At 51.8% G+C, this 27,584-nt stretch overlaps 1 protein-coding gene across 2 annotated transcripts in view; it reads right to left on the bottom strand.

Annotated features, from left to right (window-relative positions):
- Window positions 1-3,489, bottom strand: part of SHISA6 (shisa family member 6) — a 264,335-nt gene extending 260,846 nt beyond the window's left edge. For both annotated transcript variants that reach the window (XR_015703346.1, XM_009463421.2), the window contains exon 1: window positions 2,813-3,489. Coding sequence is in view for 1 of the 2 variants with exons in the window: in XM_009463421.2 (XP_009461696.2) it covers window positions 2,813-3,489 (677 nt within the window). In the remaining variant the exon portion in view is untranslated. The remainder of the gene's footprint in view (window positions 1-2,812) is intronic.
- Window positions 3,490-27,584: the final 24,095 nt, after the last annotated feature.

Here is a 27,584-nt window from a genome sequence, read left to right as displayed (position 1 = left end):
TAGCTGACCATTTATGATGAAATAAGATTTAAAGCGTGGTCTTGCTTACGGTGAAGTGCAGGGGAGTCTTGCTTAATCTTCCCTGGGTGCGGGATACTGCTGGCAAGGGGCTGTTTCTAGCCCACTGTAATAATTTCTGTTTGTACTGTTGTTCTCCTCATCCCAGCGATTTTGATGCGATGAACACTGAGATTTAATGCACTTGTCGGCACTACAGCGAATTATTCTGGATGCTACAATTAACTCCAATTGACGCAACCTCAAACAAATAGAAATATCTGACCACATTCTGGTTTTCTCCTTCCCTGCTACTCAGCAGCAGTTCTCAGAGACAAAGAAAGACAAACCATTCCACTCCTCATATTTACATTCCGCTAGAGCGCTGATAGCATTTTCCCTCAGACCAATGCAGACCCTGTCTGCTGGAGATGCACTTCATAATATTTAAACCATCGTGCAGTGTTGATCAAGTTCAGGTAACACAGCTCTGAAAGGTATAATCTTTTACCAGCTACTGTATTATAGAAGTCAATCAACTCCTTAAAATGCTCTGAAAGTCAAGCTTTCCAAGCACTCAATCTGCCATTCATACTTCTACACACAGGTGAATCATTTTACCAGAACTTATCTAAATAAAGAAAAGCAAGCATCAAAGAAATGAAAACATCAGGAGTAATTCAGACAAGTCTGGCAACACTGTCTCTGATTGCAACGGGTGTAGGATCCAACCCTGTAGCACACCGGAGCTAGAGCAAAAGTAACATACGGGCATCCGAGTCAGATTTCCAAATTTAGTGTGAAGATCAGGCCCAGAAAAAGTTGCCTTGAAGCCAAAAGACCTGGGCAGCTGGGGAAATAACCCTTAGTTAAGAAAATACTTAAAAGAGCCTATTTTCTGACTCAGCTGCTTTCAGGACCCTTTACTCTACAGACACAAGTGAGCTAAAAGATATTGCGATGCTTTTAACACTGTGAAGTTATTTTCTTGCAAAGGCAGAGACCAGGGGCAGGTGGGTTCTGCGATGGAATACATGGGCCAGACCCTCAGCAAGTGTAAGCCAGCATTACTTTTTGGCCTCAGGGAAGATACAGTAATTCACACCAGCCCGCACCTCTGTGTGGGTAGCATTATAAAGGGAGTCTAAATAAAACACATTTTCCCAAATACATAAAAACTGCATCACGCATCTCTTTTTCTTTGTAAAAAGCTAAAATTTCTTCCCTCAGACTCTGTTGACTGTGACTGAAGTTCAGCCTCAAAAATACGGTCAATGGTTTTAATTGTTTTGATTAAAATTTATTAATTAAAATAATTTTTATGAAGCATTATCTGCTACAGATAAGGACTTTCCCCACTCATGCTCACAACTGTTCTTATAAAAAAGCTCCTCACCAATTGTTATGTTCAAACATAGGAACCTCTTGGATTCGTAGCACTCAAGATGTACACATCATTTGAAGGGACTTTTTCACCCAAAAGAAATATGAGCTGAGAGAGTACACGCATTTGTCCAAAAGGAGAATCGTTATGGAAGCCTGAGCTTTGGCTTTTAAACAGGATTTTCTCTGACACACCAAGAGTGTTTTCTCTTATTAAAACTGTTAAAATAGCAATGTGTAAAACCACTGAGAAAAGGATATCAAACTACTTCCCTAGCAGCCAGTCAGAAAGGACAGACTACTGGCTTGAGTTATCTGGATTTAGAGGGGAAAATAAATAAAAAAAGAAAGAAAAAGAACACTCCCTGATACCGCTGCTTTCCCAAACCCCCCTTGCAACCACAGGGCAAAGGCACCCGCCGGAGGACGCGGAGCAATTTCCTTCACACTTCTTAAAGTTCTCGCCGGCCGGGCCGGGCAGGGGGGACCCGCGGGGTCCGGAGCGGCTCCGCGGCCCCCGGGGCGGTGGGGGGCGGCGGGGGGCAGGAGGGGAGGCGGCGGCTCCGCGCGGGGGCGCGGGAGGAGCGCGCGGCGGCGCGGGGGGCGCGGAGCAGCGCGGAGCTGTCCGCGGAGCTGTCCGCGGAGCCGGTGCTGAAGGCGGGACCGCGACCCCACTCCGCGGGGTCGCGCCGTGGAGGGGGGCCGCGGAGGGGAAGGGGAGAGTCCCACGGTGCTGCCCCGAGGATGGGAGGGATGGTCCCTAGTTGGGTACTGGGACGGGGTCGGGAGGGATGGTCCAAGGGGTGGCGTTGTCCCTGGACAGACTGTGGGAAGGGGGAACCCGGGGACAGACGGTGGAAAGGGAAAATCCTGTGATGGGTGGTGCGAAGAGGGAACTCTTGGACAGCCCTCGCAAAGGAGAAAACCCTCGGATGAGTGGTTCAAGGGGGGACCCCTCAAAGTGATAGCGTGATGGAAGATCATTGGGACAGGTGGTGCAAAAGGGAAGCCCTTAGACAGCCATTGGGAAGGGGAGATCCTTGGAAGGGTGGTGTGAGGGGGAAGCTCATGGTCAGCCAGTGCAAAGGATAAAGACTTGAACAGGTAGTTCACGGGGGGCTCCTTGGACAGGTAGTGCAGTAGGGGAACGCTTGGACAGCGGTGCAAAAGGGGAACCCTTGGACAGCCAGCTCAAAGCTGGCATTCTTGGATGGGTCATGCAATGGGGAAACTCTTGGACAGGCTGCACAAATGGGAAGCCCTTGGATGGGTGGCTGAGACGAGGACCCCTCGGACGCGTAGTGCAATGGGGAAAGCTTTGGACAGATGGTGCAAAGGGGAAACACTTGGGGAGGCAGTGCAAAGGAGGAACCTTTGGAGAGGAGGGTGTCCCTAGGCAGAAGGGCTGCTGGAAGCAGGGAGAGGATCGCACCTGTGTATGTTCATCTCCCGGGGCGGGCGCCGTGCCTTGTCGTAGGCCACCTTGGCGAAGACGCCGGCGATGAGCACGAAGGCGATGGCCCCACACGAGATGTAGACGGTGGCGTTGGTGCTGTCCTTGTCCGGGTCGTACTTGTTGGCGTCCCCGTCGGCGCCGTTGCTGCCGTCGGCTGGCAGCGCGCCGCTGGCGGTGGTGGGGTGGGCCCACTCGGGACTCTTGTAGTTGCGGCACAGGCTCTGGTTGAGCTTCTCGGCGCGCTTGTTGCAGCAGAAGCGGTAGAAGCAGGTGCCGCAGCAGTAGCGGAAGCCCGTAAGGCTGTTGTTGCACTCGAACTCCTTGTCCCACTGCCCGCTCACGTCGTAGTACCCCCAGCACGTCTCGTGGGCCGGGGCCGAGCCCCCGCCGCCGCCCCCGCCGCCGGGGGGCGTCCTGCCGCCTCCCGCGCCCTTGCCGCGCCCGGGCAGCGCCGTGGGGGCGGCAGCCCCCGGGCCCGCCAGCGTCTGGTTGAGAAGCTCCTTGCCCGGCTTGGGGGTCCGCCGCGGCGCCGCCGCCCCCTGGGTCCGGTTGCCCTTGGCGCGGGGGGGCCCGGCCGCCTGGGCGGCCAGCAGCAGGGCCAGGAGCTGCAGGGAGAGCAGGAGCAGCGGCAGCAGCAGGTGCCGCGGCCCCATGGCGGGGCGAGGCGGGGGCCGCGGGGCGCGGCGGGGCGCGGCGCGGGGTGGGGGCGGCGGGCGGCGGCGCGGGGGGGCTCAGCGGCCGCGGCGCTGCCCCATGGAGCGGGGCGGGGGGGGGGGGGGGACGGGGGGCGCGGGGGGGCCCGCTGCTGCCGCGGGGCTCTTCAGCGGCGGCCGCCCGGCGCCGGGCGCTTCATGCCGGCGCGCAGCGAGCGGCGGAGCCCGGCGGAGCGGGGCTCGAGGCGGCGGGGTCCGGTGCCGGCCGGTGCTCCTCCGGCGAGGGGCTGCGAGAGACGGGGAGAGGGTCAGAGCGCGCCGCGCCCCCGGCACCCCGGCCCGCCCCCGCCCGCCCGCCCCCCGCCCACGGCCTTACCATGCCGGAGCGGGACTGCAGCGGGGCCGCGGCGCCGCGGAGCAGGCGGGCTGCCCGCGCTCCTCGCGGAGGCGGGGGCGGAGCGGCGCGGAGCCCGGCGCGGAGCAGGGGCGGGCGCCGAGCCGCGCCGCGCCGGGCCGGGCGCTCCGGATTAGGCCCGCCCACCGCTGCCGGGCCCGCTCCTTACATCACTCCGGGCCGGCGTCACCGCACGCGGGGCGCCGCTTCGCGAACACGCCGGGCCGGCGCCCACGGAGCCCCCCGCCGCCCCCCGGCCCGCCCGGGGCAGAGCGCACCGGCCCCGGCCCCGGCCCCGGCCCCGGCCCCGGCCCCGCCTGCCCGCTCTGGCTGCCGGCGGCGTGCGTGGGAAGGGTGCCCGCAGGGGTCTGCGGGGTTAGAGGGGCGTGGTTCCCATCGGTGCGAGCGAGGTGCGGTGCCTGGGGTCATGGTCCCTGGAGAGGAGGGCAGGGGTGGGGTCCCTATAGGTGTGTGTGGTGTGTGGCCCCTGTACCTGTCCATGGGGATGTGGTCCCTCCGGGGATGGGCAGGGGATGTGGTCCCACTGGGTCAGCTGTCTGTACAGTCCCTATAGGTGTGCACGGGACAGCTGTGCCTACAGGGGCATGCGGGGGCTGTGATAGCTGTAGATTTGCAGTCTGTATGGTCCCTAATAGTGTCTGCACTGGGTATTGTTCCTATAATTGTGCATGAGTTTATGGATCGATGTGTGCAGGGAATATGGTCCCTATGGATGTTTGAGGGCTACATAGACCCTATAGGTGTGTATGAGTGTTAAGGAACCTCTGGACATATGCAGTGATATGTTCCCTATCACAGTGTGTGGGGGAGGTACGATCCTTATGGATATGGGTGAGCAGACCCTATAAATGTGCACAAGTTGTTTGGGTTGGGGACCCTAGAGACACGTGCAGGCTCCCGGGGTTAATGGAGCCTGGGTGTCCAAGCAGGTCTGCCCCAGGCAGCTCAGGGGCACAGCTCCCTCGCCTCTCCAGGAGGTCCCTGTGCCAGGGCAGTGCCTGCAGCACAACCTGGTGCTGGGCAGATGTTGCCCCCAGGGCTGTCAGGCCATGCTGCCCACCATGGCCGTGCTGTCCCCACGGCTCTGCCACCCTCTGCACAGGAGCATACCTCCCAGGCTTCACAGGGATTGTTACACCAGCCTGGGGCTGTTGGCACCTGCCTGGGAAAGGGCACTGAGTCCAGCTGAGTCCCAATGCCCTGCTGCAAGGGCTCAGCTATAGCGCTCAGCGTGGAGAAGAAGACACCCCCCGCCCCACCTGCCCGATACACTCCCCACTTCTTCAAACTGATTCCCCTCCAGGGCAGCTCTGGGGTGCTGTAGGGATGGGCTAGCAATGCCCTGGGCTAGCCATACCCAGTGACCCAGGCACAGCCACCACATGTTTGTTTAAGGCAGTTTTGAGAAAGCTTCCTGCAGATGCAGAAGTTTTCACTGCTGTGAGCCACTGGGCCCCCATGCTAGAATTTCCTCAAAGTCCTGGTGCTTCCCCCGTGTCCCATTGCAAACTAAACTAAAGCCTTTACAAGCATTTCCTGAAGACATACAAGGCATTGCCAGCTGTAAGGACACACAGAGGACAGAGAGGAATCACAGCAAAGAGGAGCACATGAAGACGGGAACTGAAGTGATGCCCTGTAGCTGTAGGCAAGCAGTTTTCAGGAGAGTGGCGAGGGTGGTGTAGGGGGAAGAGAGCAGTGGAGACAAAGGGGAAACCACTCCTGAAAATCTCCTCCCAGTACCTTGCACCCTGTGAATCATTTCCTCAAGCTACCTAGGTTTGAAGGCCCACAGCTCATGGCTGAGTGCATTTTATAACTCTCTTAGGAGACCCCATGGACTGTGAGGTTGGCAAAGAAAGCTTTAGGTCTGCCATCTAAAGCTGCCCCGATGCTGGAGGATACCTGGGGGAATCAGACAATCGCTTCATCCCTCAAGAAGACCCACTCAGCAGCGGCCCTAGGAGTACTGCGTTTAAGGGACGTGCCCAGGTCTCACTGGTAAATCAACACCATGGGGTCCCCAGGCCTCAGCGGTACCTGACCCCAAACTCAAAAGTGAGGCAGAAGGAGGCAGCCTAAGTCCAGTGTGGCATGTGACCACCCCCCTGGGCGTTTGAGCTGGTTTAGGGCACGTACCCTTCTGAACCCTGAAGACTGGGAGGCTAGCTCATCTGTCCTCCCTTTGGGGATTATGCTCCCATTATAGGTGTCCTCCCATTATAGGTGTGGGCCTTCCAGCTCCCCAGCATGGCTTCATCAAAATCACCATGGCAAACATCTTCAGCCCCGAGCTGCCTTGAAACTCTGTCCCTGCTTCTCCAAGGTAGGTGCTTTGCAAAGTGTAGGAGGCATCAGGACGGAATAATCTGTATCTTCCCCTCATCTGGTTGTTCCCTGCACGCTTATACAGGAATGGTGGTCTCTGCAGAGGCACTGCTCTGGGGAGGGGAGCTATCACCCCAGGCAAAACCCAGCATCCTCTCCCAGGTGGGCAAGGCTGCCTGCTGAAGGCAATCCTCAGGGACAAGATCCATAGTTCTTGAGACATAAACTATTGACGCCCCTCTGTCCTTATGCCAAATGTTACAAGGGCACAGAAAATGTCTAGCAAAACAAGATCTCCCCGGAGAACAGCACTAAGTGTTAAGTATTCTGCCCCACAGAATATTTGGGGTCTGAGACTTGTCTTTTTTTAGTGTGTCTGCACAGCCTCCAGCACCGGCTGAGGCTTGGACTCTGCATGCTCCTGTGATACAGCGATGGCTGTATCAGACCAAGGTAATGATGAAACATCTAGATGTCTCTGCCTCCTCCTGCTCAATTTATCAACAGCAATAAGCATGCTAAAGAAGGACAAAGTCTCCGTGGATCTCCTGTATAATCCCATTGCCTTGCCCAGAGCCAAAATAGTAGGATGGGAAGAGCTAAAGCAAATGTGGAAAGAAGGAAACAATTACTGAGGAGCAGTGTCAGGTTTCTGAGACTTTCCTGGGGTTTGCAGCTGTGTTGCTGGCTGCAGAAGGAAAGGACAACGGCCAAGACGCTTGTGGGAGAAAATTGCTCTGCTCCACACCTAACCATACTCAGGAAAGATCACTCTGATGACAGCTCCGCTCCCTAACTTCATCCCCACCTGGAAGTCACTATGAAAGCTCCAGCATTTTCTCTTTTATCTCAAGTCCCATCCTCCCCAGGTTGTTTTTATCAGCATGCCTGTTTCAGAGCTGTTTTCTTGTTTATCTTCTTCGCTGGGTGCTTTCATCTCTCCTGGAAATGCTGCGGCTGCTGGCAATGAAGGGAAGTGCAGGTTCAGTAACTTCTGTTTAATCTACTGCGTACACAGAATCATTCACCTTTCGCCCGTTTTCCCTGCCACCACTTGTCGGACTCTGATGACTTTGTGAGGAGTTTGTAATGAGTCTGATGTGCTCAAAAGCTGATTCTTCCTCGTCAAGGGATTAAATCATGACCGTGAATCTTTATTAAAATGAGCCCAGCACTTTGGACCTAATTTTTCTTCTAAAATTAATGTAGCTACAAAAAGCTAATAATAGGAGTTTTGGGGATTATTTCTGTGAAGCTGAATTCTTTCTTGCTTGACTAGATTTGGGCTTGCTTTATGAATGTAGCGAAGGTACAGAGTGGATCCCGAGTTCGTTATAAGCAGAAGGCTGGTGACTCCCAGGTACAAGACAGTGAATGGAAAGCAGACAGGGAAATGTGAGGGGAACAAGCGCAGCGACAACAGACACTGAGACGGCGGGGGTCTCACACAATATGGGCAGTGCCAGATGTGATCAGCTGCTTATGCAGTTTCTTGAGCAGCTGCTTCCAAGGAAGGGACAAGAAACTAGCTCAGAAAAGGAACATTTCATCAGCTTTTAGTGGTTGGTTTATTCCCTGGTGCCTGAGAGAATTCTGTGTTTTATATGGTTTTGTATAGTTCGAGGAACTGTGCTTATCTTTACCCATGGGAACATCTTGTTTCTTCCTCATTCTTCCTATCCATCCAGCCACTGTGGCAGTGAATGTCACAGGCTCATGATGTCCTACAGCAGTGACGTATGTGTCTGTCTTTGGGGCATTCTCAGCACTTAAGCCTCTGTTTTCTGTCTCAGTAAGGGGGAGAGGAGGAGGAGACTGCCAGGCCGTTGACAGATGTGTACACAGTTTTCCAGACAACTTACCCACCTGTGCAACTTGGGGGACTGAGATGCTGCTGCTGCCTGCAGCAATGTCAGCAGCAGGAGGTGCCGCTAGACCGGACAGCCAAGTGCTCCTGGGAGAGGTTCAGTCAGTTCCCTGATATCTCACCAGCGAGAGCTCTGGCTAGGCAGTTCATCAATGCGCTCACTTGAAATGTCCATGTGGGCCATCTGTAAACAGAAGACAAAGAAATTTCTCCAGCAAATGATTGATTCCTCATTATTTATCCAGGTCTGCTTACAGAGAAGTCTTCAGAAAGTCCTTTTACCACTGCACCTCTGCAAACCCCAAGGTCCTGTGGCCAGGTGGATAGACATAGTTTCAGTGTCTTCTCCTCGTGGAAGAAGCTCTGACACAAAACTGACTGGCCAGACCCACAAAGCTCCTCCAGTAATGCTCTGTGGTGTGTAGGGGGACAGTGCTCTTGCCTGCACAGCTCACACATTTGTTTTCTGATGCTTTTCCTTTTCCTCCTTGTTTGAACTCCTCTAAAATACACTTAGACAACAAACACTGGTGTGGGGGTACCAGAGGTATTTTGCTCCTTCCTCCATGCGTGGATGCAGAAAGCCAGCTCTAAGGTCACTCTTGTGGTCCCTTCTTAGCTGATAGAGACTTGCTTCACCCAAAAAGAATTCACCTTGTAGCATCTCTGCACTTTGTGAAATCTTGTGATGCCTTCTTGATAGTAACAGAGAGAACAGCACGAGGGAAACCCTCCAACTATTCACTGCAATATGTGGCATCCCCTGGGAATCCAGGCAGAGAGAAGGGAATACAGAGACCTCAGCATGGGCTGCTTCTCCTTTACTGATATCTATTGTGCAATGGTTCCTCCAGGCCTGCCCACCAGTTTGGGAAAGACATTTTAAACCGCTTTGGCTTTCTACCTTTGTCACTGCAAATGGGGACTTTGCTACAGGCTGGGTCTGCCTCAGTCCATGAAGGGCGATATGCTGGTTAAATGTAGCGTATGACTGATGCAGGTATCTTGCCCCCATATTGGATATTGGTGGTTAGTGTCCTTTATCTTGCGGTATGTGCACAGAAGGGAAACCAGTGAGAGCTTTTCTTTTACATATCATTACTGTCACTGTTGTTATTTCCATTACCATTACGGCACCAACCTGTGTCACTAACAAAAGGGCAGACTCCTCCTTGTCTTCCCAGCACCTAGTCAGGCACCGCTCCATCAGTGTCCAACAGATCAAACTTTCCCATGGGATCTGGCAAACCCAGCAGTCACTCTTCCATTCAAATTGTCCTACAGCTCAAGGCACTTCATCGCCAACCAATCTGAGCCAGGAGACACTGTCCAAGTCAGCAGAGAAGCAGATGGAAGGAACCAGATTGCATGCATCCAACACCTTGCACGGTCATTACCTAGCCACAGGCTGGATGCAGATGATAACATGAAATGAGAGATATTAACATTGGTGTTGATAATCACAGGCCTGCCTCCAAGCCCAGCAATATGATGAGGCACTCGGATAGCTTCTTCTGCTGAGGTGGCCTCCTGGCTCTATAACTCAACAAGCCCTGTGTCCGTACCCACTTCACCCAGGCTACCAAGGACAACACAGACTCAGACAACCTTGAGGTGATGTGAACGGGTGTTTTTCTTTTCTCCAAATATCTCATCCAAGGGTGGTTCTTCAGCTATGATAGATTTATCTGGATGTATTAATTTAACAGTAGAAGCCAGGCACTGAAATGCCACAGAAGGGTATATTTGCAGCCTACCATAGCTGGGAAGATTGTGTGATGCCAGACCTCATCTTTTCACAGGCCACCCAGGACACCACAGTTCATTGCTACCTGTCCCACACATCTGTCTCATCCTTGCAGGAAGGCTTCAGACACTATCTTAAGACTGGTGACAACCCAGACATCTTGGGCTGACAGCATCTCAGGAAAGCTGTGGTTATGGTACTTCCAGCTACCATCACATAAACAAAAACCCCTTCTTTTATTGCAAACCTGAAGACTCTTGGGCTCCAGCAAATTCAGCCCATATTCCTGCAATCATAGAACTGCGAGTCATCACCTTGAATGATTAGGTTCAAGTGCTCATCCTTGGGACCCAAGTAGAATGTGTCAATATCCTTGGTTTTCTGATATCTATGTTCAAAGAGGATGGAAGCCGGAGCATGAGGGTCCTACAGTATCAGTTGGGGCGTGCAAGCTGAACACAACGAATCACTCGCAGCTGCCTCTGTGGCTATGCTACAGACCAAGAGCATTTCTCTGTCAGCCTTCTTTTCTGCTGTCACTTGCGCTTCCGAAACTTTTGTATTATTGCCAGTCATTCACACAGCTCTGGGTGCCCACCGCCCACTATGGAACTGGACATCGGTCCTGGAGACAACTATCTACCTGCTCCAGTGACAATAGCACTCTATTTGGGAGGGCCTTTTAAGGTCACCTTTCAGCAGCTTCTCTGCATTCCTGCACCTCAGGAGAGACCCTGGGAATACATCAACTCACAAACGGTAAAATCAGACGCCAGGCATTAACCATTACGTCTTAAACATTACCTGAACACTTGACAGATAAAACCAGGGTTTCTTTCAGGGAAAGAATTTCTTCTGCTTTTCTAAACCATTCAACAGCCTGTTAGGGATGAAGAGGTGATTCAGCTGAACTTGAGCAAGGCAGAGCTGATGCTGAACAGAGGGAGCAGTTCAATGTTTCACAGGGCAGGTTCAGCCTGCTCGGAGGAAAGGTCACATGCACAACCAGTGTGCACCTTCTGTAGGTTAGGATTGCCATTGCATTCTCTGCTTAGTTTTTATGTTGCAGAAGTCACAATTCAGACCCTCTATCACTTCTGATCAGTAATGAGTCTCTCTTCCCTCTTGGCGGATTACCCAGAATGACCTCCTACCAGCGGTTAAAGATCATTGCCTCCCTGCTACTGCTCCAGGGTTCTCATTAACATAAACACAGAAGGCAAAACAGAATGCACCAAATAAAAGGCTTAACTGCACGAGTATTTCCTGAAGAGGGGGCAGACACTCTGCTTACTGTACTCCTGAAGGATGCACAGAAGCTACAGCGATGCACACAGTGTGAGATCCTACAGGGAAGGGGTAGGACAGGACAGGACAGGCTAGGACAGGACAGGATAGGATAGAAAACAGAGCTGTTCAGCAGAAGTAGGCCAGGCTGTAGGTATTGTGGGACTAGAAGGATGCAGACTAGTGGAGTCTGCAGCTTGTCAAAACAATTGGATTCCTGTATTTTATGCCTAGCCTATCAGGCTTACTTTGTAGTCAGTACACAGAGACAGAGGGAGGCTGTGCATGGATTTGCAATAGCTCTTTAAGGAGAAACTAAAGTCCTGGGAAAAACAAAGTCTGAGGCAGTTACAGCGGGTGTCACATGGATGGCGGCTGCTGGGGCTGTTCCCATCCTGCTGAGCCTGAGGCTGAGCCAGAGCCCACAGGAGGAGAAGGGGCAGGAACATTGGCCCAGACTGTCAATTGTGTGGCTGTGGCAGTGGGACTCATGCTGGAGGATTGTCTCTCTCTTTCCCTGTGCTCTAGCTAGAGGCAATTCCTGCTGTCCAGCTCACAGGTGGAGAGCTGAAGTTTGGTGTCAAGGAGAAGCAGGTGTACCCAAGCCACTGGAGCCTCCCTGGAGCCTGCTCCCAGGGGCAGCGTGCACTGGGAAGGCTGAAGGATCCTGAGCCTGTCTGCTCTAGGTGTGTGCATCGACCACCCTCTTTCGGCTGCCCACTTGAAACAGCTGGGTAGCAGCCTGGTCACTGCTTGGTTCCTCACCATTAATGAATACTCTACCCTAGGGGGTTCCCCTGTGCTCCCACACTCTGCTGTTGGTATGATGTGACCCAGATTTCATATGAGCAGTAATATTGTACCTTCCCTGGCAGGGCTTCACCTGGGACCTTCTCAGGCTGCCTCTAAAGGGGGTAACTGTAATGAGACCATGGGAGGAGCAGAGCCTGAGATGCCTCCAAATCTGAGGATCTACAGAGACTTTTCCTGACCTAACAGTAACTGTGCCCTTTGTAGAGGGACTTACATTTCCATGATCTTCAGTCCCTGATCTTCATATTTCCATGATTTTCAGTCTCCAGTCTAGATGAGAAGCATGATCCATGGTCACCTTCCAACCCAGCTGGTCAGCCTAAGAGATATCCATGCCATCACATCACTGGGGAGGCACCATCACACAGGGTCCCTGCCACAACAGCTTCCCCTTGTACCCTACTCCCCGAGCACCAGGCCAGCATGAACCCAGAAGCAGAGAGGGGCATGACAACAAGCTTTCCTCTTCCTCACAGTGGGTGAAGCAGCTCAGGTGAGGAAGTATTGTGAGGCACATTGAAAGGTGGCAGCAATAGAGAATATGGAAAGAGTGAGCCAAAAGGGACACGGCCTAACATTTTTGCATAAGATTGATCAGCACAAGAGTAAGTGCAGGGCTCACCCAGTGACCTGATAAAAGACAGACAGGCTGTTGAGGAGAACAGTCTACCCAGTGTTCAATCCCGCTCTTTGCAGCTGGTATGTCAGTAGGGCGGATTTCTGCATAAGGCAAATGAGTTACTCAGGCATGACAGTGCTTTCAAATGGTATGACACATCCTGCCCCCTGTCTCTGTAAGTCCCTCTGTTTCTCTTCACAGGTGAATTTTACACCTTTTTTAAAATCCCCAGGGATGAGCCAGTTCTTCCCAGTCATTTGTGGGCCAGGTGAATGACTGGAAAATGGGAGGACTCAAAAGTCCTTCGAACAATCTCAGAGCACTCTGAAATTAGGGTATTTTCCAAGAAAGCCGAACCCCAGGCTTGCAAAATTCAGAAAAGAAATGAGGGATGGGAGCACTGCTTGCACAGCAGGCCTCGTCAATCTTTGCCATCCACGTGAGCAATTCCGAAATACCGAGCAGGGGGAAGAACAGGTCTGGTGTGCTGAAGGCAGGTACTGCCGCTTAGGCAGGGTGCCTTTACTACATCCCCTTGGCTTAATGAGAACCCTTTTCCTTAAATCTTTGTGCTGCTGCCACTTCTGTTGTTTAACCAGCCAAAAGCACATGCTAGGAGTCCAATTGCTGCTGTCGGCAGCCAGCTCTCGGAGCAGTCCAGGAGAGGGCAGGCATTATCCCCAGCTGTGCAGCAGCGCACAGCAGAGCTGGGCAGAGACCCGCTGGAAGAAGCATACTCTGTCGGGACTTCTTGTCCTGCAGACATCAAAATGCTTCAGAAAACTGGGATAATTTCACCAGAAAAGTGTGTTTGGGAAAGACTGGGAATGAAAGGAAAGCTACATTTGCTGTATGGCTCTGGCAGGGAATGTGTAGTGCAAGCTTACCAGGTTTTTATTTGAAATTCCCTTTCACTCCCTGCACATTTTGCAGGATGTGTGCCTGTAGAAACGAGCACAAATCCAAGACCTGCAACACCAGTAAGCTGTGGTGGTGTTTGCAGAAATACTCACATGGTTCAAGGGCATTTTTTGCCAAGCTGTATTTCACTTGAAAGTGGCTGTGCAGCTGTGACAACTCACCCATATGCTAAACAAATTTAGTGAGCATCGTTCAGAGCTGTACCATTACTGACAGTAGAAGCCTGGGCTACAGTTTAGTCCTCTGAACCCATCTGGCCAGCTGTTACAAGAGAGGGTTGAGAGAGAGAAACCTGATGGCAAGAAATTGGACCCTGTAGTAAAAGGAAACCAAAATGGAAAGGTGAAGGATTCATGAACAAGGTGGCCAACAGCATAGAGGAGTTCAGCACAGTAATAAGAGGTGATCTGGGATCCCTTGGAAACAAGAGGAGTCCTAGCTTTGATATCAGGCTACTGACTGGTGGAACTGGTCAAACTGGCACTGAGAGCACAGGAACAATCAGGGTGTTTGATGAATATCTCTGCTCTGTTTGGTACTCTGCAGTCATGGGACTGACCGTGCAGACAAGAGGGTCACCCTGGGTTAACAACCAGGGTCACTGGTCTTTCCCTGCCCCTGCTGCTCTCCCAGCGTACAAATAACACCCTGTCCCCTCACCTTGCCATCTATTTAGCATTTGTAACTGGGTCTTACATTGAAGACACTCTCCCCTGCCTAACTCCCCAGATACAGCTAACCTGCACCTGATCTGGGCTAACCTGCATTGGTTTTATTCTAGCTTGGTTTACAAAAGCCATGCAAATCCAGGAGCCCTTCAGCAGAGGGACATCACCAGGATGCCAAGGCGTGTTTGCACCTTATTTGCAAAAGTCCATTGCTCTGAAGCACTGATGAATCAATGGGCACATCCCACCTTTGCAGCACAATAAGCAGACCATAATGTGCAAAGGAGAGATAGCTGGGAGACCAGGTGACATCCACAGATTGAGGGCCAGAGGGCCAAGAAACTCAAGCTCTGGAAAGCTTTTTTTTTGCAGAGCTGTATGTAGATATAATCATTCTGAGATGCCAAGCAATAATCACTCCAGCAGCTCTCTTGTTCAGAGCGCAAAGCCCTTCTACGGGATCTGCACACTGCTTCTCCCTGTTTCTCAGTGGAAGCAGAGAGAACCAGCTGGTGTGACACACAGGCTGCTCTCTGCACATGTGTGCCTGCACGTGGGAAATGGTTAGCAAACTTGCTTGGACGTTGAAACTTTCCCACTCAGTTTTTATTAATTCTCCTTTTGCAATAATCCTCAATACGTTTTGCTTACATTCAATGAGCAACAGGGGAGCACTGCCTCAGTTAATTTAACTCCCACAAATTCCCATCGCTGCTGGGGAGAGATTGTGCTTCCTAGCAGATAAAGCAGCTTCCTTATACTTCAAAAGGTTAGAGATTAGATCTGGTTACTGTTATACTTTTATTAAAATTCCTATTTACATTTTTTGTCATTGCTACAATTACAGAAAAGGCAGAAATAAAATATTCAATTCAGAACAGCTCTTGAACATTGAAATATCCCTTGGCCTGTAGCTTACATGCATGTGGAAAGTGAGAGCCCCGTTTCCCTTACCTGCAGATGGGCAGGGAGGAGCTGGTGCAGGCAGCCAGCAGGCACTGCCTGTCCTCCTCCGTACACCGTGCTGCTGAATGCAGAGAAGTAGCACAGAGCTTGACCGAATTTCTCAGGCCTGTAGCAAAAGGGGAGTTGCGTCTGAACAGAAGGTCCCTGGAGCGTTCTTCTCCCAGGAAACAGCTGTGGTTTACCCCAGGTGTGAAGCTCAGAGGAATTTGCAGCCTGGCCTCTGATCCATCCCCTATGGTTTTGATAGGGATGTAAAGGCAGAGGACGAGCTCCTTTATTTACACCAGATGGGTCTTTATGCTGCAAAGTCAGATGTTGCAGTGACAATGTGGGATGCTGGGCTGCCACTCACATGGTGTTGGGTGAGCCTACAGGTAACAGTACAGGGAAGAAAATGAAACCTATAGGCACTTCCGTAGAGGCAAGTCCAGAGCCACACCAGATGGAAAGAAGAACCGGGTTCCTTAGGAAGAGCATGGGGCTCCAGCGCTCACCCACACGGAGCAGGATAAGATGCAGGGCATGCACATGTTCAGCAACACTACCGTGACTCTTGACAAGGGAAGAAAGAGGAGACAGTATCTCTGAAATGCCAGTGACCCCTGCACTGCCACACATCGTGTTCGCTGCAAATCTACAAGCCTGTGACCTTCCTGCTCTTGGCTCACATGCACAATAAAGCAGCGAGCAAAGGAGACACTTAAATGAACAACAGTGAAGAGCAACACTGCTCTCTTGATCGAACAGCACCTCTCTGTTCAGGAGCAAGGGGAGCGCTCATGGGGAGTGAAGGGGAGAGCATGAAGGGTGGCCTTTGCAAATAAATGTAGGACATTGCAGATGGGGATCAAGAAAATCTTGAATTTACTGCAGCAGAAGAGAGCCAGCAATGCACTCAGTATAAAGCAGCACTGATGGAGTACAGCAGCAAAACAGTGATTCCTAAAAGATTGTCCAGAAAAGGGTAAGTTTAGGCTGTAGAGGCTATGGGGCCCTCCTCAGCAGCGTCCAGCCTAAGGAAGTTTCTGCCATCCCCAGGGTGTAGGAGGAGGTGGAGGCTGGTAGGCTGGTAGCCAGAGATGAAGGAGAGCAGGGAAGGGAGCAGGGTGAGAGCTGGGAAGGTGGGGGACACTCAGCTGGTTGCAGGTGTGTTGATGTCAGCATGAGGCATAGGGCAGTGGGACAAGGCAGAGAGATGTTCTTTCTTCCATGTCCTTGCTGTGCTGCTCAGCGATTTTGGCGACTGTGCTTGGTCCCCATGTTGTTTTCAGCCATGTATAATCCCAGGCCTCCCAGAGTGTGACCCCACGGGAGGAGCCAGTGGTCCCAGAGTCCAGTGTGGGGAGCAGATGCAGCGCTGGCCCCTGGAGCCAGGAGGTGGTTAGTTACTGAGTGTCAGTACATGCGAGACTGAGAACAAGAAGCAGCTTCAAGTCCCTGCTCCAGGGGCTGAATCCCTGCTTGCTCTGTGGGGCCCTGGACAGTGCCTGCATGCCAAGGGCCCAGAGCATCCTCACCAGGCAGAGGGAATGCAGGTCTGGCTCCAGAGCTGGCCGATGGCTGGGAATTCGCTCACTCTGCTGGAGGAGGAAGTGTTTAAACATGCAAAAGCCTCAGTGAGGCAGCAGATGCCACAGATGCTGCACTCCTCCAGCTCTGGCCCGGGTGACTCTTTGCAGAGCCTGGCAGTCTACACAGTCCCTGCATGTTCTCCCAGTGGCTTCATTCGAGGAAAGAGTCCACAGTCCTTCATATTGATTGTTTTAGCTCCTGTCGTGGGAGCATGGAGATGCTGCTTTCAGGTTCTCATGTGACATATGGGGGAGTGGGTGTGGGGTGACTGGAAGCCACCTGGTAGCCAGTAGCTTGCCAGTCTCTTCATGACTGTTTATTTTAATAGGGTGTCAACCGCCTCAGTGTGACAGAGACTCTGAGACTACAGGAAAAGCATTTGGGAGAAATGGTTTCTTCTCTACACTGCACCGCTGGCCTCCTATGAGATGTTATGCAGATAGCTCTGCTGCTCCCCTTTGCCTGTTTAGGCAGCATCCAGGCAGTGGGGCCAGGGGAATTTGCTTTTGGGTGAATTGTTTGTCCGTTCTCTATGTCCCCAGAAGAAACACTCTGGATATTTTCACTTCACTGGAATGTTTTGAACTGCATGAAAATGCAGAGGCCAAGTCTGGGGCTCCAATTTTACAGTTGTCACAAACCAATATAATTTTTATTAGAAACATTTTCAAGCCATGCTTGGGCTAGGGGTAGGTGCTGGTCTTCACAAGCAATCCTGTGAATCATTAACATGGCATTAAGTGTGTGCACCCCTTAAATATTAGCCTCCATGCTCTGTCCATTGTGGCAGGCAGCTTTGCAAGCAGGGATCATTCACTTTGCAAGTTATACCAGGAATGGTGAGGTAAGCTATTTGCACCAAGGGCTTCTGCGTAGACCCTTCAATGGGCTGAGGGGCTGTAAGAGGATGGCAAACTGCCATGACTCCTTAAGCACCTCAAAGGGGAAAGCACTGCTTTGTGCCTACCCAGGTGGTCCCCGATGCACACACAAATGAGGAACATACATCTGTGACGTAGGTGGGGAGGAGGCAGCTGCAGAGAACGACACATCTCCCAGCACAGCTGTCTCTACAAGACCTGGCTTACTGGAGCCGGCTCGGGCGCCTACAAGTTTGTGCTGAAAGCAAGCATCTCTTTTTGTCACTGCAGAAAAAGACGTGCCTCCAGAAATGACTTGGTTTGGGATTGGCTTAATTGTGTTCTGGATGTCGTGGGGCATTTTTTTCCCTGGAGAGTAAAGGGAGAAGAAAAGCCACATGTGTCCCTTTCCCAGACCCCACTCAGGTCTAGTGGGGACTGCAAGTCCATGGACTGGGGGCATGGATATGTTCCTGGGACAGAGCACAAGCATACGTGCCCCCAGCCCGTTCGTATTCTGTCTGTGTCACTGGCGAGGACCACTGGTGCCAGGAGTGGGGATATTCACTGTGAGTTGGGCACTGCAAGCTGGCACCTGAACAAAGACCCTAAATCCTGCTTTACGCAGGCTGCTTCATTGCTGGGAGGTGGTGGCAGAATCTGCCAGAAACTCAACTCCTCTCCTCGCCTCGCCTCGCCGCACCTCGCCTCGCCTTTTTTTATTCCCTCCAGCACCATTTTCTCCTTTCTTGTTATTGCCAGTAAGTGTCACAAAGCATGAAAACAAAAATCCATACTGAGGATTTTTGGCCACTTTCTTTCTGACTTAAAGATAAGATGCCCTGTGTGTTTCGGATGATGTTTCCAGAGAGGTGGGGCTGGATTTTATCTTGGTGAACATAAGGGTGAGTTACAGCTCTGCAGCCTTCATCCTGTAATTATCCTTTGCACCTCTGTAGCAGCTTTCTGCTGGAGGACCATGGAGTGTAGCATCACAGCCCTGGGATCAATGGAGATCATTTTGTGTCTCACCAAATGTGCCTGGCTCTGGGAAGGAGAGCAACATGTGATAAAAAGTACACTCTGCTTAGGACACTTTCACTTCGCCGAGGACAGGAAGCAAAAAAGAACAACACGTTTAATTGATAGTGGGGGAGAAATTTAGGTCGGCAGAATTGTAATTACCTGTGCTGGAGTCTGGCCAAGACTCCAGGTTTAACACCCCTGCTCGTATGAATCTGATGAAACTTGAGTATGAAATCACAAAAGAAACGCCTGTTTTCCTTTGTAGGGTTTCAGAGGCATTTTCTACAACTTGGTTTCTCAGAAAAGGGGTCAAGATGTCTTCTCAGTCCTCCTGTTTTTTAACAACAACAAAGAAGCCCTTTTCTGTCTGTGAGGGAAAGATCTAAGTTCTTAGCAGCTTCAGAAACTTTTCAAGGCATTTTGATGTTTCCTAAACAAAGTGGGAGGAAGTGGGAATCAGGGATTTATGGGAGCTTTGCCTATCTCACCAGTGTCACCCCACTTCAAATTTCTCACAGAGACACTCATCTGTGAGTAGAAATGGGAAAAAATGAGTTTGCAAATACAGTTGTGTGGAAGCTGGTGTAAACCTGGAGAGCTGTGTGGAAGTTAGAGGAGCTTTGCTGAGTCTTTACAGCTGCAAAGCAGGGTTGATGATAGTCAAAGATCATGGAAACGGGTAGTCAAAAGGATAGTAAAAATTTGTAGAAAAGGGGAGAACACTTTTGGCTACCCATGGTGCAACAGTCCTACGGCAGGAGTGTGACCACAGCTAAGGAGGAAGATGAAGATGACACATCGACATGTGTCTGGGAGGGGCAACATGCAAGCAGGCACTGAGTGGGGGTGGGGGGCAATGGGCAGCAGCAGGCAGAGCTGAGGCAGGGCAGCAGGTCCTGACCGTGAGGTGCTGGCGTCACTGGTGAGCCCTGGTAGCAGACATTGGTGGAGCTTCTTGAGGGGCTTGGAGGAAAGGTCTTTGTACCAGATGTTTCCCACCACTGAACAATCCTCTGAAGTGTGGAGTCCTCCATCAGCCTTTGGGACAAGGCTCTGGACATCCTGTTAGTATTTTCCATTTCTAATTGGAAAGACTCCAGATTTCATGGCTTTTAATTTGAAGTGCACTGATGTGGATGCATTGGACCTGCTGGGGGGTCCAGCGGATGTTCTGGAATGGACCTGCTGTTAGTGATGGGTGAAATGCCACCCCTGATCCTCCAATGGCAGCACACAGGCATTCTTCCCCCACTACCACCCTCCGTGGTGATTCAGCCAGCCAGGACCAATCTCATATGTATTAAGGGAAAAGTGGGTGCTTTGCACTGAAATTTTCAGAGATGTCCTGAAGTTTGCTCTGTAATGCACAGCCAGCAGGAAAAAAAAATTACCTATGCATGGGAGGCTCCAAATAAGAGCATATATTGAACATTGTGTTGGTGGGGAACTCATTGCCCCAAGAAATACAGACAGGTTTAAAAGGCTGTCAGACAAATCCATGGCAAAATAATACCCCCAGGGCTATTAGACACACTAATGCAGCTCCTGTCTGTGTAGCTCTGAAGCTCAGTCTGCCTGAAGCCTGGAGGCATGTGAGGAACTGTGTATTACTGCTTTCCTTCTTCGCTTTCCCCAAGAACTGCAGCTGGCCGCTATCTAGACACATACCAGGCTTGTTTGTTGGGACCATGGCTCTCTAATGTGTCAGTCCTTCTTACTGCCAGGGGATTTCATAGTCGAGAGGCAGGCTGGGCACCTTTAGAGGGCTTGCAGATTTTCTGTAGAGTGTCTTTTCCTCCTGACATGAAGGGACATTCAGGCATCAGTTTTGAAAGGGGCAGGAACTACCTGAGAACCGTGTTGGGACTCCTTCCCCCGCAGAGCTGGGGATCTTCGCCCTGGGGTCACTCAGGTGCCCCTCAGCCCTTTCCGCCTGATGTTGGTTTCAGCACAATGACTCTGGGCTGAGTCCCAAAGAGGAGCCTCCTGCTTCTGTGCTCTCTCATGTCCCTGTGCCCCTCTCTCTCAGCTTCTGTTAATTGAAAGCCAGACTTGCAGATAGCAAATGATTTCTAGGTGCTCACAACCCTAACACTGCCTTAATTAAGTTCTTTGGATGAGAATTTCCTTAGGCTGTTAGTTCTTCTTAATGAGACCAGACAAGGGGATAGGGAAAACAGGCCATTAGACATGATGTTCTGAGATAAATCTTGGCCACAGACCAGTCAAGTGCACCTTTGCACCTCGGATTTCAGTGCTTTTCTCTCCCAGGCCTGACAAACCCCATGTCACAGGACACGTCAGCTAAAAGTCTTGTTCATCTGAAGGCTTGACCATTTGTTTCCAGTCTATCAGTTGCAGTAATAAAACCTATGACCTCTGCTGAAAAATCCTTTTTCTGGAAAAATAGCAAAACTTTACTCAGACTAAAGGGGGATGTGATGCGTTGATAGGCACTGCCTACTCCTCGTGTTTTTAACAAGCAGAGCAAGACTGTTAGTAAATGTTATAAACCACAAAAGCTATTGGAGTAAATCTTAACTGTGATGGAGTGATCAACTGTGGGACGAGTTCCAGGGACAAAATGCTATCAGCACAGGCAATGTGTTTCTTTTCTTGTCGGAAAAGCAAGCACGAATCTCCCTTCCCGCCCCTGAAAGTAACCAGCCAGATTTTTCATGATGCACAACCAATAGGTCTTTTCTAGTTTTACTAACTCCAGGGTAATGATCGTCTCTTTATCCTAATTTTTCTCCAGCAAAACAAACAAAAAAATATACATGTTTAAAGTTCTGCTTTAAAGTCCGAGGATACTTTTTCTCCTCCACCCTTTATCCCCATGCCTCAGCCTCACACCACGTTATTCTCTGTCTGCCTGCATTTATGCCTCTATTTATGTTTTAAGGAGATGCATTAATTTTTCAGGGATTCTTCAGGGAACAGGAGAGGTATTAATTTGATTTACAAAATTCATTTGCTCGAAGTTGCATGCCAGCAGCTTGTCCCCAGCTCTGCATGTCACAGCTGCCGTCCATCTGGGGCTGGAGGAGTGGGCTAAGGGATGCGCAGAGAGGGGCAGTTGTGAGCGCATACACACGCACTGCTCCCAGTTTCCCCTTCGTATTTAGCAGCAAAGATCCTGGCTTAAGCTCCGCTACCGGATCAGAGACAGGTTTGGGTGGAGGGTAAGAGCACAAAGCGTGCAAAAGGAGCCTCCCTACCCCAGGGGAGACAACACTGAGGGACAGACCTCTCTTACCCCATTGAGAGATGTCTCTCGGTCTCCTTACAGCACAACTGTAGCAACCAAGATCTTGCTGGGGAAGCCTCCATTGGAGGCTCCACAGAAATGGTGTTCACACATTGATACTGGTGCTGGTCAAGGCTAAGGTCACGATGATGCGTCTCTGATGGAGCTGCATCAGCTTATGACTCAGCAAAATTTAGCTGAGGAAAAAACAGATGTGTCACTAAGGACCCTCGTCCCTGTGCCCAGAGTACCTGGGACTCCTGCAAATGGCTCCTGGAAGTGGCGAGCTGAGAGTTCAGAATCCTGCCACCAGCAGCTGTGCTCCCTCCTCCCAGAAGAAGGGAGTGTCACTGGGACAGGCTGAGAAATAGCAATGCACTCAAGTAACACAAGAATGTTGCTGGGACAACATGAGCATATGCAGGCTTAGCAGCTGGGAAACATCTGGATCCTGGAGCGGGAATCTGGAGACAAACAGCTGAGAATTTCCAGCCCTGCTTGAACACAGCACAAAACATCATAGAATCATAGAATCGTTACGGTTGGAAAGGACCTCGGAGATCATCGAGTCCAACCTGTTAGCCTAACTGCCTGGTCCACCTCTAAACCATGTCCCTAAGCAGCACATCCACATGTTTTTTGAATACTTCCAGGGACTGTGATTGTACCACTTCCCTGGGCAGGCTGTTCCAATGCCTGACCACTCTCACTGTGAAGAAACTTTTCCTAATATCGAATCTAAATCTCCCCTGGTGCAACTTGAGGCCATTTCCCCTTGTCCTATTGCTTGTTACTAGGGAGAAGAGACCGACTCCCACCTTGCTACAGCCTCCTTTCAGGTAGTTGTAGAGAGCAATAAGGTCTCCCCTCAGCCTCCTCTTCTCCAGACTAAACAACCCCAGCTCCCTCAGCTGCTCCTCATAAGACTTGTGCTCCAGACCCTTCACCAACTTCGTTGCCCTTTGTTGGACACGCTCCAGCACCTCGATGTCCTTCTTGGAGTGAGGGGCCCAAAACTGAACACAGGATTTGAGGTGCGGCCTCACCAGTGCCGAGTACAGGGGCACCATCACCTCCCTGGTCCTGCTGGCCACACTGTTCCTGATCTTCATGTCGCAAGAACAGCGTCAAGCCACGCATCCATCACCATCCCATGGAGAAGGATCTAGCCTGTTAGCACAAGGCCCTGCTTGGCTCTGACCAAGCTGCGCTGAGCAAGGGAGAGCCTGAGCAGCAAGGGCTGTGGGAGGGAGGGGTGACTTCTGTCCGGTCTTTTAAGATGCAAAGCCAAAGCTCTGGTGGTGTAATTCAGGAGTATCTGACCTGTGGTGTTTACTCCTTACTGAGCTCCCACTTGGTTAGCCATTTCTGCACAGCTCCCTCCTCCCAGCCATGGCTGCTTTGACCTTCTCCATGCTACCAGGCAGTCACACGCTCCTTCCTCTTGGGGACCCTGAATGTTCAAGTCAGTGCCGCCGGTCAGGGGTTGGATGCACCCATAGGGCTGAGTGCTTTGTATGATGGTCACGGGGAACATTCCCTCCTGCCCGGGTGACAAGGCAACCATTGCTGGGCCAGCTGGAGGTGGTCACTGCCTGTCCAGTCCCGCATCCCCAGGCGTGGTGGCCTCTCAGGGCTCTGTCCCCAGCAGCTCCCCACACTCTCCCTGCCCACATCATCAGTGCAATCCCTGCACAGTTTGAAGACCTTGATATTTATAAATTAATTAGTCCCTCCTGTTATTATTTACTTATCAACTCTTTATTAGAGAGCTCCCTTTTATACACACACAGATTTGTCCCCTCGGCACTTGCTTTGTTCTGTTAGGAGATTATATCAGCGTGTTTGTTCCCCTGTTTACAGACGTGTTGTAATCCTAACTGCTTCACTTAAGTGTTTAATGAAGGTATTTACTCTAAATTATTTGCTGGGATTTTCTTCTACAGTTGAGGGATAAGAAGAGGCTGGAGCATGCTATTTCATTCCAATGATTGGTATTAATTGGTATTTTATATCAAATGGAGGAGACTTAACTGGCCTAAATGGTTCTTACATCTGAGTCAGTGGCTTTTCTTGGAGGACTGACGCTGCTGGATTTTGTTTCAGAAACGGATGGGGATGCTTTGTGCTCAAATAACAAATCCTCACGAGCAGCCACAGCAACAACAGGCACAATAGAGATGCAAATTAGCCATTACACACCTCCCAAGGCCTCCATAGGGCAGGGTAAATGCCCAAGAGCTCTTTGGCATAGTTCATCCCGGGTGTCATTCACAGCATTGGAAAACATTTGGAAAAGTTGATGCCACAACGTGTAGAGGAGGCTGCCAGCTGGAAATGGCACTGTTTTTATGCATAGCTGATGGCAGCCATGGGGCAGCTCTGTTCTTCATGCCTCTCAAGCCAATGGCCCATGTCTGCAGTGGAGTTCAACGCAGCTGCAGAAACAGCCAGTGCTGCTTCCTCAGTATGACCTGCACCCTCCTCATCCCTGGAGATCAGAGCCCCCACCTGTGGAGGACACCCAGGACCCCTGGCAGGAGGGGTGATGGCCTTCCCCTCATGGTCAGGGGACAGCTGTGTGCTGCCTTGTCTCTGGAGCTTTGCCTCCAGCTCCCCACCAGGCCAGTTCCCCTTTCAACTCTGCCTCCATGGGGTTCTGGCACTCGACACAGAGTGACCGAGCTGTAGGGCACCGCTCCTCTGAGCGGCAGCCAGCCTTGTTGGGGGACAGCAGCTCTCTCCTGGCTCTCAGCAGCTATGACACGGTTACTGTCCCCAGGTGATGATGTTGAATCACAGTCCACGAACTCTCAACAGCTCTTGGAAAATGTAACAGAAGCTAAACTACACACAGGAAAAAAAGGATCATCCCCCTGGCCCTTTGGGCTCTGAAGCAAAGCTAAACCAGTCCTCTAGACCACAGCATCCAGCAACGGGGCTGTTACCTCCTCTTGAGCACAGTGCCAGGAGAGCTGCACTCTCCCCTTCGTACACCCAGGCACCCTGCAACGCGCGGCTTCCCCAGCACGCTCCCAAGGGCCTCCCAGACATCGCCTGACACTCTCCATACAAGTGTCACCACAGGCTTTTGAATAACGAGAAGATTCAGCCAAATGGCAAACCATTTGGAGGCCACCCACAAGCAAAAAGGAGGATTACATTTGTTGATGAGTAAATGCTTGTGCTAAGAATAGCTCCTTCCAGCTTTGCTGCTCACCTACCTTATCCTGCTCCAATTACCTAACTTAATTTACTCCAGCTGTTCCTTCATATCTGTATGATCTATTTTCTACCTCCTTCTGGTTTCTCTTTGATTTCATTGTATATTTTAACATACAAGATTCATTTATCTTTGAAAGTGCCTCTCCTTACAGGAAGACTGTATACAGCATCGCTATATTCATGGTACTTCCATTTCCAATCCACTCGCAGCTAGGCTTTGTGGCACATACAGATGCTGGCAGCACACTAGCTATATGCATAATATATTCAGCCCAGGAAGCACTTGTTCCTGAATGAAACTTATTGTCCTGACCCATTCCCATCTCTTTCAGCAGACAGGTTTGAGGAGGAAAACTACAGTCTGAATTCCTGAGATATGCCCTCTTTGAAAACCGCGCTCAGCCATTATTTCCCAGAGCTCCTCTTTCAATCCTGTCTGTGAGTGAAATACCTGTTCTCAGCTCAGGTGCATGGATGGCACGATGGCTTTTGCTGTCACTCTTGGTGGCAGGACCAATCCAATGGTGCGTTTGTCTAATTTCCTATTTTGATAAGGAAAAAATGGTGACGTGGACAAATTTGGTGCAGCTGGAGCCAAAAAGCAACTCTGCTCCATGTAGGATACCTAGAATGGATCTTCCTTTCTTCTCCACAAATCCTTTCCACTGTCAAGCCCAGGAGCAGAAGAAATTAAAACAATCCAGATACCAAACCAAAAGCTTTCCCCCTCTCCCTGTTGTTGCTTACACTGAAGAGCCCAAGACACCACAGTGAGAGGCTGCAGCATGACCCACAGGTGGGTCCACAGGTAGAAAGTCTCCAGCACGCTCACAGTGGAGGAGAGCAGACCAGAAAGGGACATCCTCACTACCTACAGGCCTTTGAAATGTCTTGGTCTGGCTGCTTTGCTCAGCCCTGGCCCTGATTCTCTGCAGTAACTGGGGGGCACAGGAGCAGCACCTGGGACTGGCCCAGGAGGTAATAGTGGGGGACCTTCCTTTAAATTCAGGGGAGGTGGGTCTGTAGGAGAGCTGGGAGCAGAGTTTGTGTGGTCACAAGCACTAATATCTCGGCTATCCCCCTTCCCTAAGCACCAACAAGGTCTGGAAGGACAGCCTCGCGGGGACGGGATGAGCCGGTCTCCGAGGTGCCACCCTCCCCTCTCTCACCACATAGTGGCAGCTCAGCCGTCCCTTTGCAAAGCTGTAGCCATTAGCAGTGCCATTGATTCCCAGGCACGAACCCGCACATTCTGGGCTAGGGCATCTCCTCCTGCAGGATGCCTGGCAAGGTTTCAGCTCACCCAGATGGAGATCTAGCTGAAGCAGGTCTCCAAGATTCCCTTGATAGGTGAGGGAAAGACACTTTAATCCCCAGGCAGCTGTCTGCAGCCCTCTGCTGCAGGGGTGAAATTCCTTCTTGGCGGGACCTGTGTCTGGCAGGTGTCTATGGAGAGAGATGCATGGGTAATTCAGGCTGGACATAGCTTTCAGACCTCCAAAGCTGAAAGTCAGGGATCCACCATCTGTACCTAGCAGATAAAATCAGAGAATGATGTACAGGGCTTCACCATGAACAAATGAAGATACCTATTTCTGATCTTTGACACCCCCCCATCTCTTCTTACTTCTCATCTCCTGCCTTCTCCAGCGCCCATAAGGCTTTTCCCCCTCCCCTGAGCTGCGGTATGAACCATGAGCTGCCATGGGCATAGCTGAGCACCAAGCCTGTGCTAAGCACCGTTCTCCAGGGGCCCAGCTGGGAGACCTCCTGGCTCCCTGGTTATCCCCCCGCCACTCGTTAACACCGCCTCCCACACGGCTGGAGGCAGCAGCTCTTCTGCAAGCACAGGCAGTTTTCCTGAGATGTGTTTTTAAGTGCTGGCTGGAGAAGGAGGAGAAGCAGAGACTGTGCTGGGAGCATGGGGACATCTGGGCAGTCCCTCTGGGCTGGGATGGGGTGGGAGAGGGATGAGAGTAGGACAGGAACGGGCTGGGAGCACGGTGGGAGCGGGAGGGGAGCGGGCTGGAAGGGGCTGAGAGCAGGACGGGAGCCGGTGGGAGCGGGATGGGAGCAGGGTGGGAGCGGGATGGGAGCGGGTGGGAGCGGGGTGGGAGCGGGCTGGAAGGGGCTGAGAGCAGGACGGGAGCATGTGAGCGGGACGGGAGCGGGTGGGAGCGGGATGGGAGCGGGTGGGAGCGGGGTGGGAGCGGGCTGGAAGGGGCTGAGAGCAGGACGGGAGCATGTGAGCGGGACGGGAGCGGGTGGGAGCGGGGTGGGAGCGGGCTGGAAGGGGCTGAGAGCAGGACGGGAGCGGGTGGGAGCTGGATGGGAGCGGGCTGGAGGGGGCTGAGAGCAGGACGGGAGCATGTGAGCGGGATGGGAGCGGGTGGGAGCGGGACGGAGCGGGGTGGGATCGCGGCGATGCGGCCGCGGGCGGGCCCGGAGCGGCGCCCGGAGCAGGAGGCGGCGGCCCGCGGCGGGCACCGCTAGAGGGCAGGGACAGACCGCCGGGGCGGCGCGGAGCCCGG

This window comes from Nipponia nippon, unplaced genomic scaffold, assembly GCF_047370975.1.
Source record: "Nipponia nippon isolate SJK-2023a ecotype South Korea unplaced genomic scaffold, ASM4737097v1 scaffold_14, whole genome shotgun sequence".
NCBI classification, from domain to species: Eukaryota; Metazoa; Chordata; class Aves; order Pelecaniformes; family Threskiornithidae; genus Nipponia; species Nipponia nippon.
This window is presented reverse-complemented; position numbering and strand designations above follow the sequence as displayed.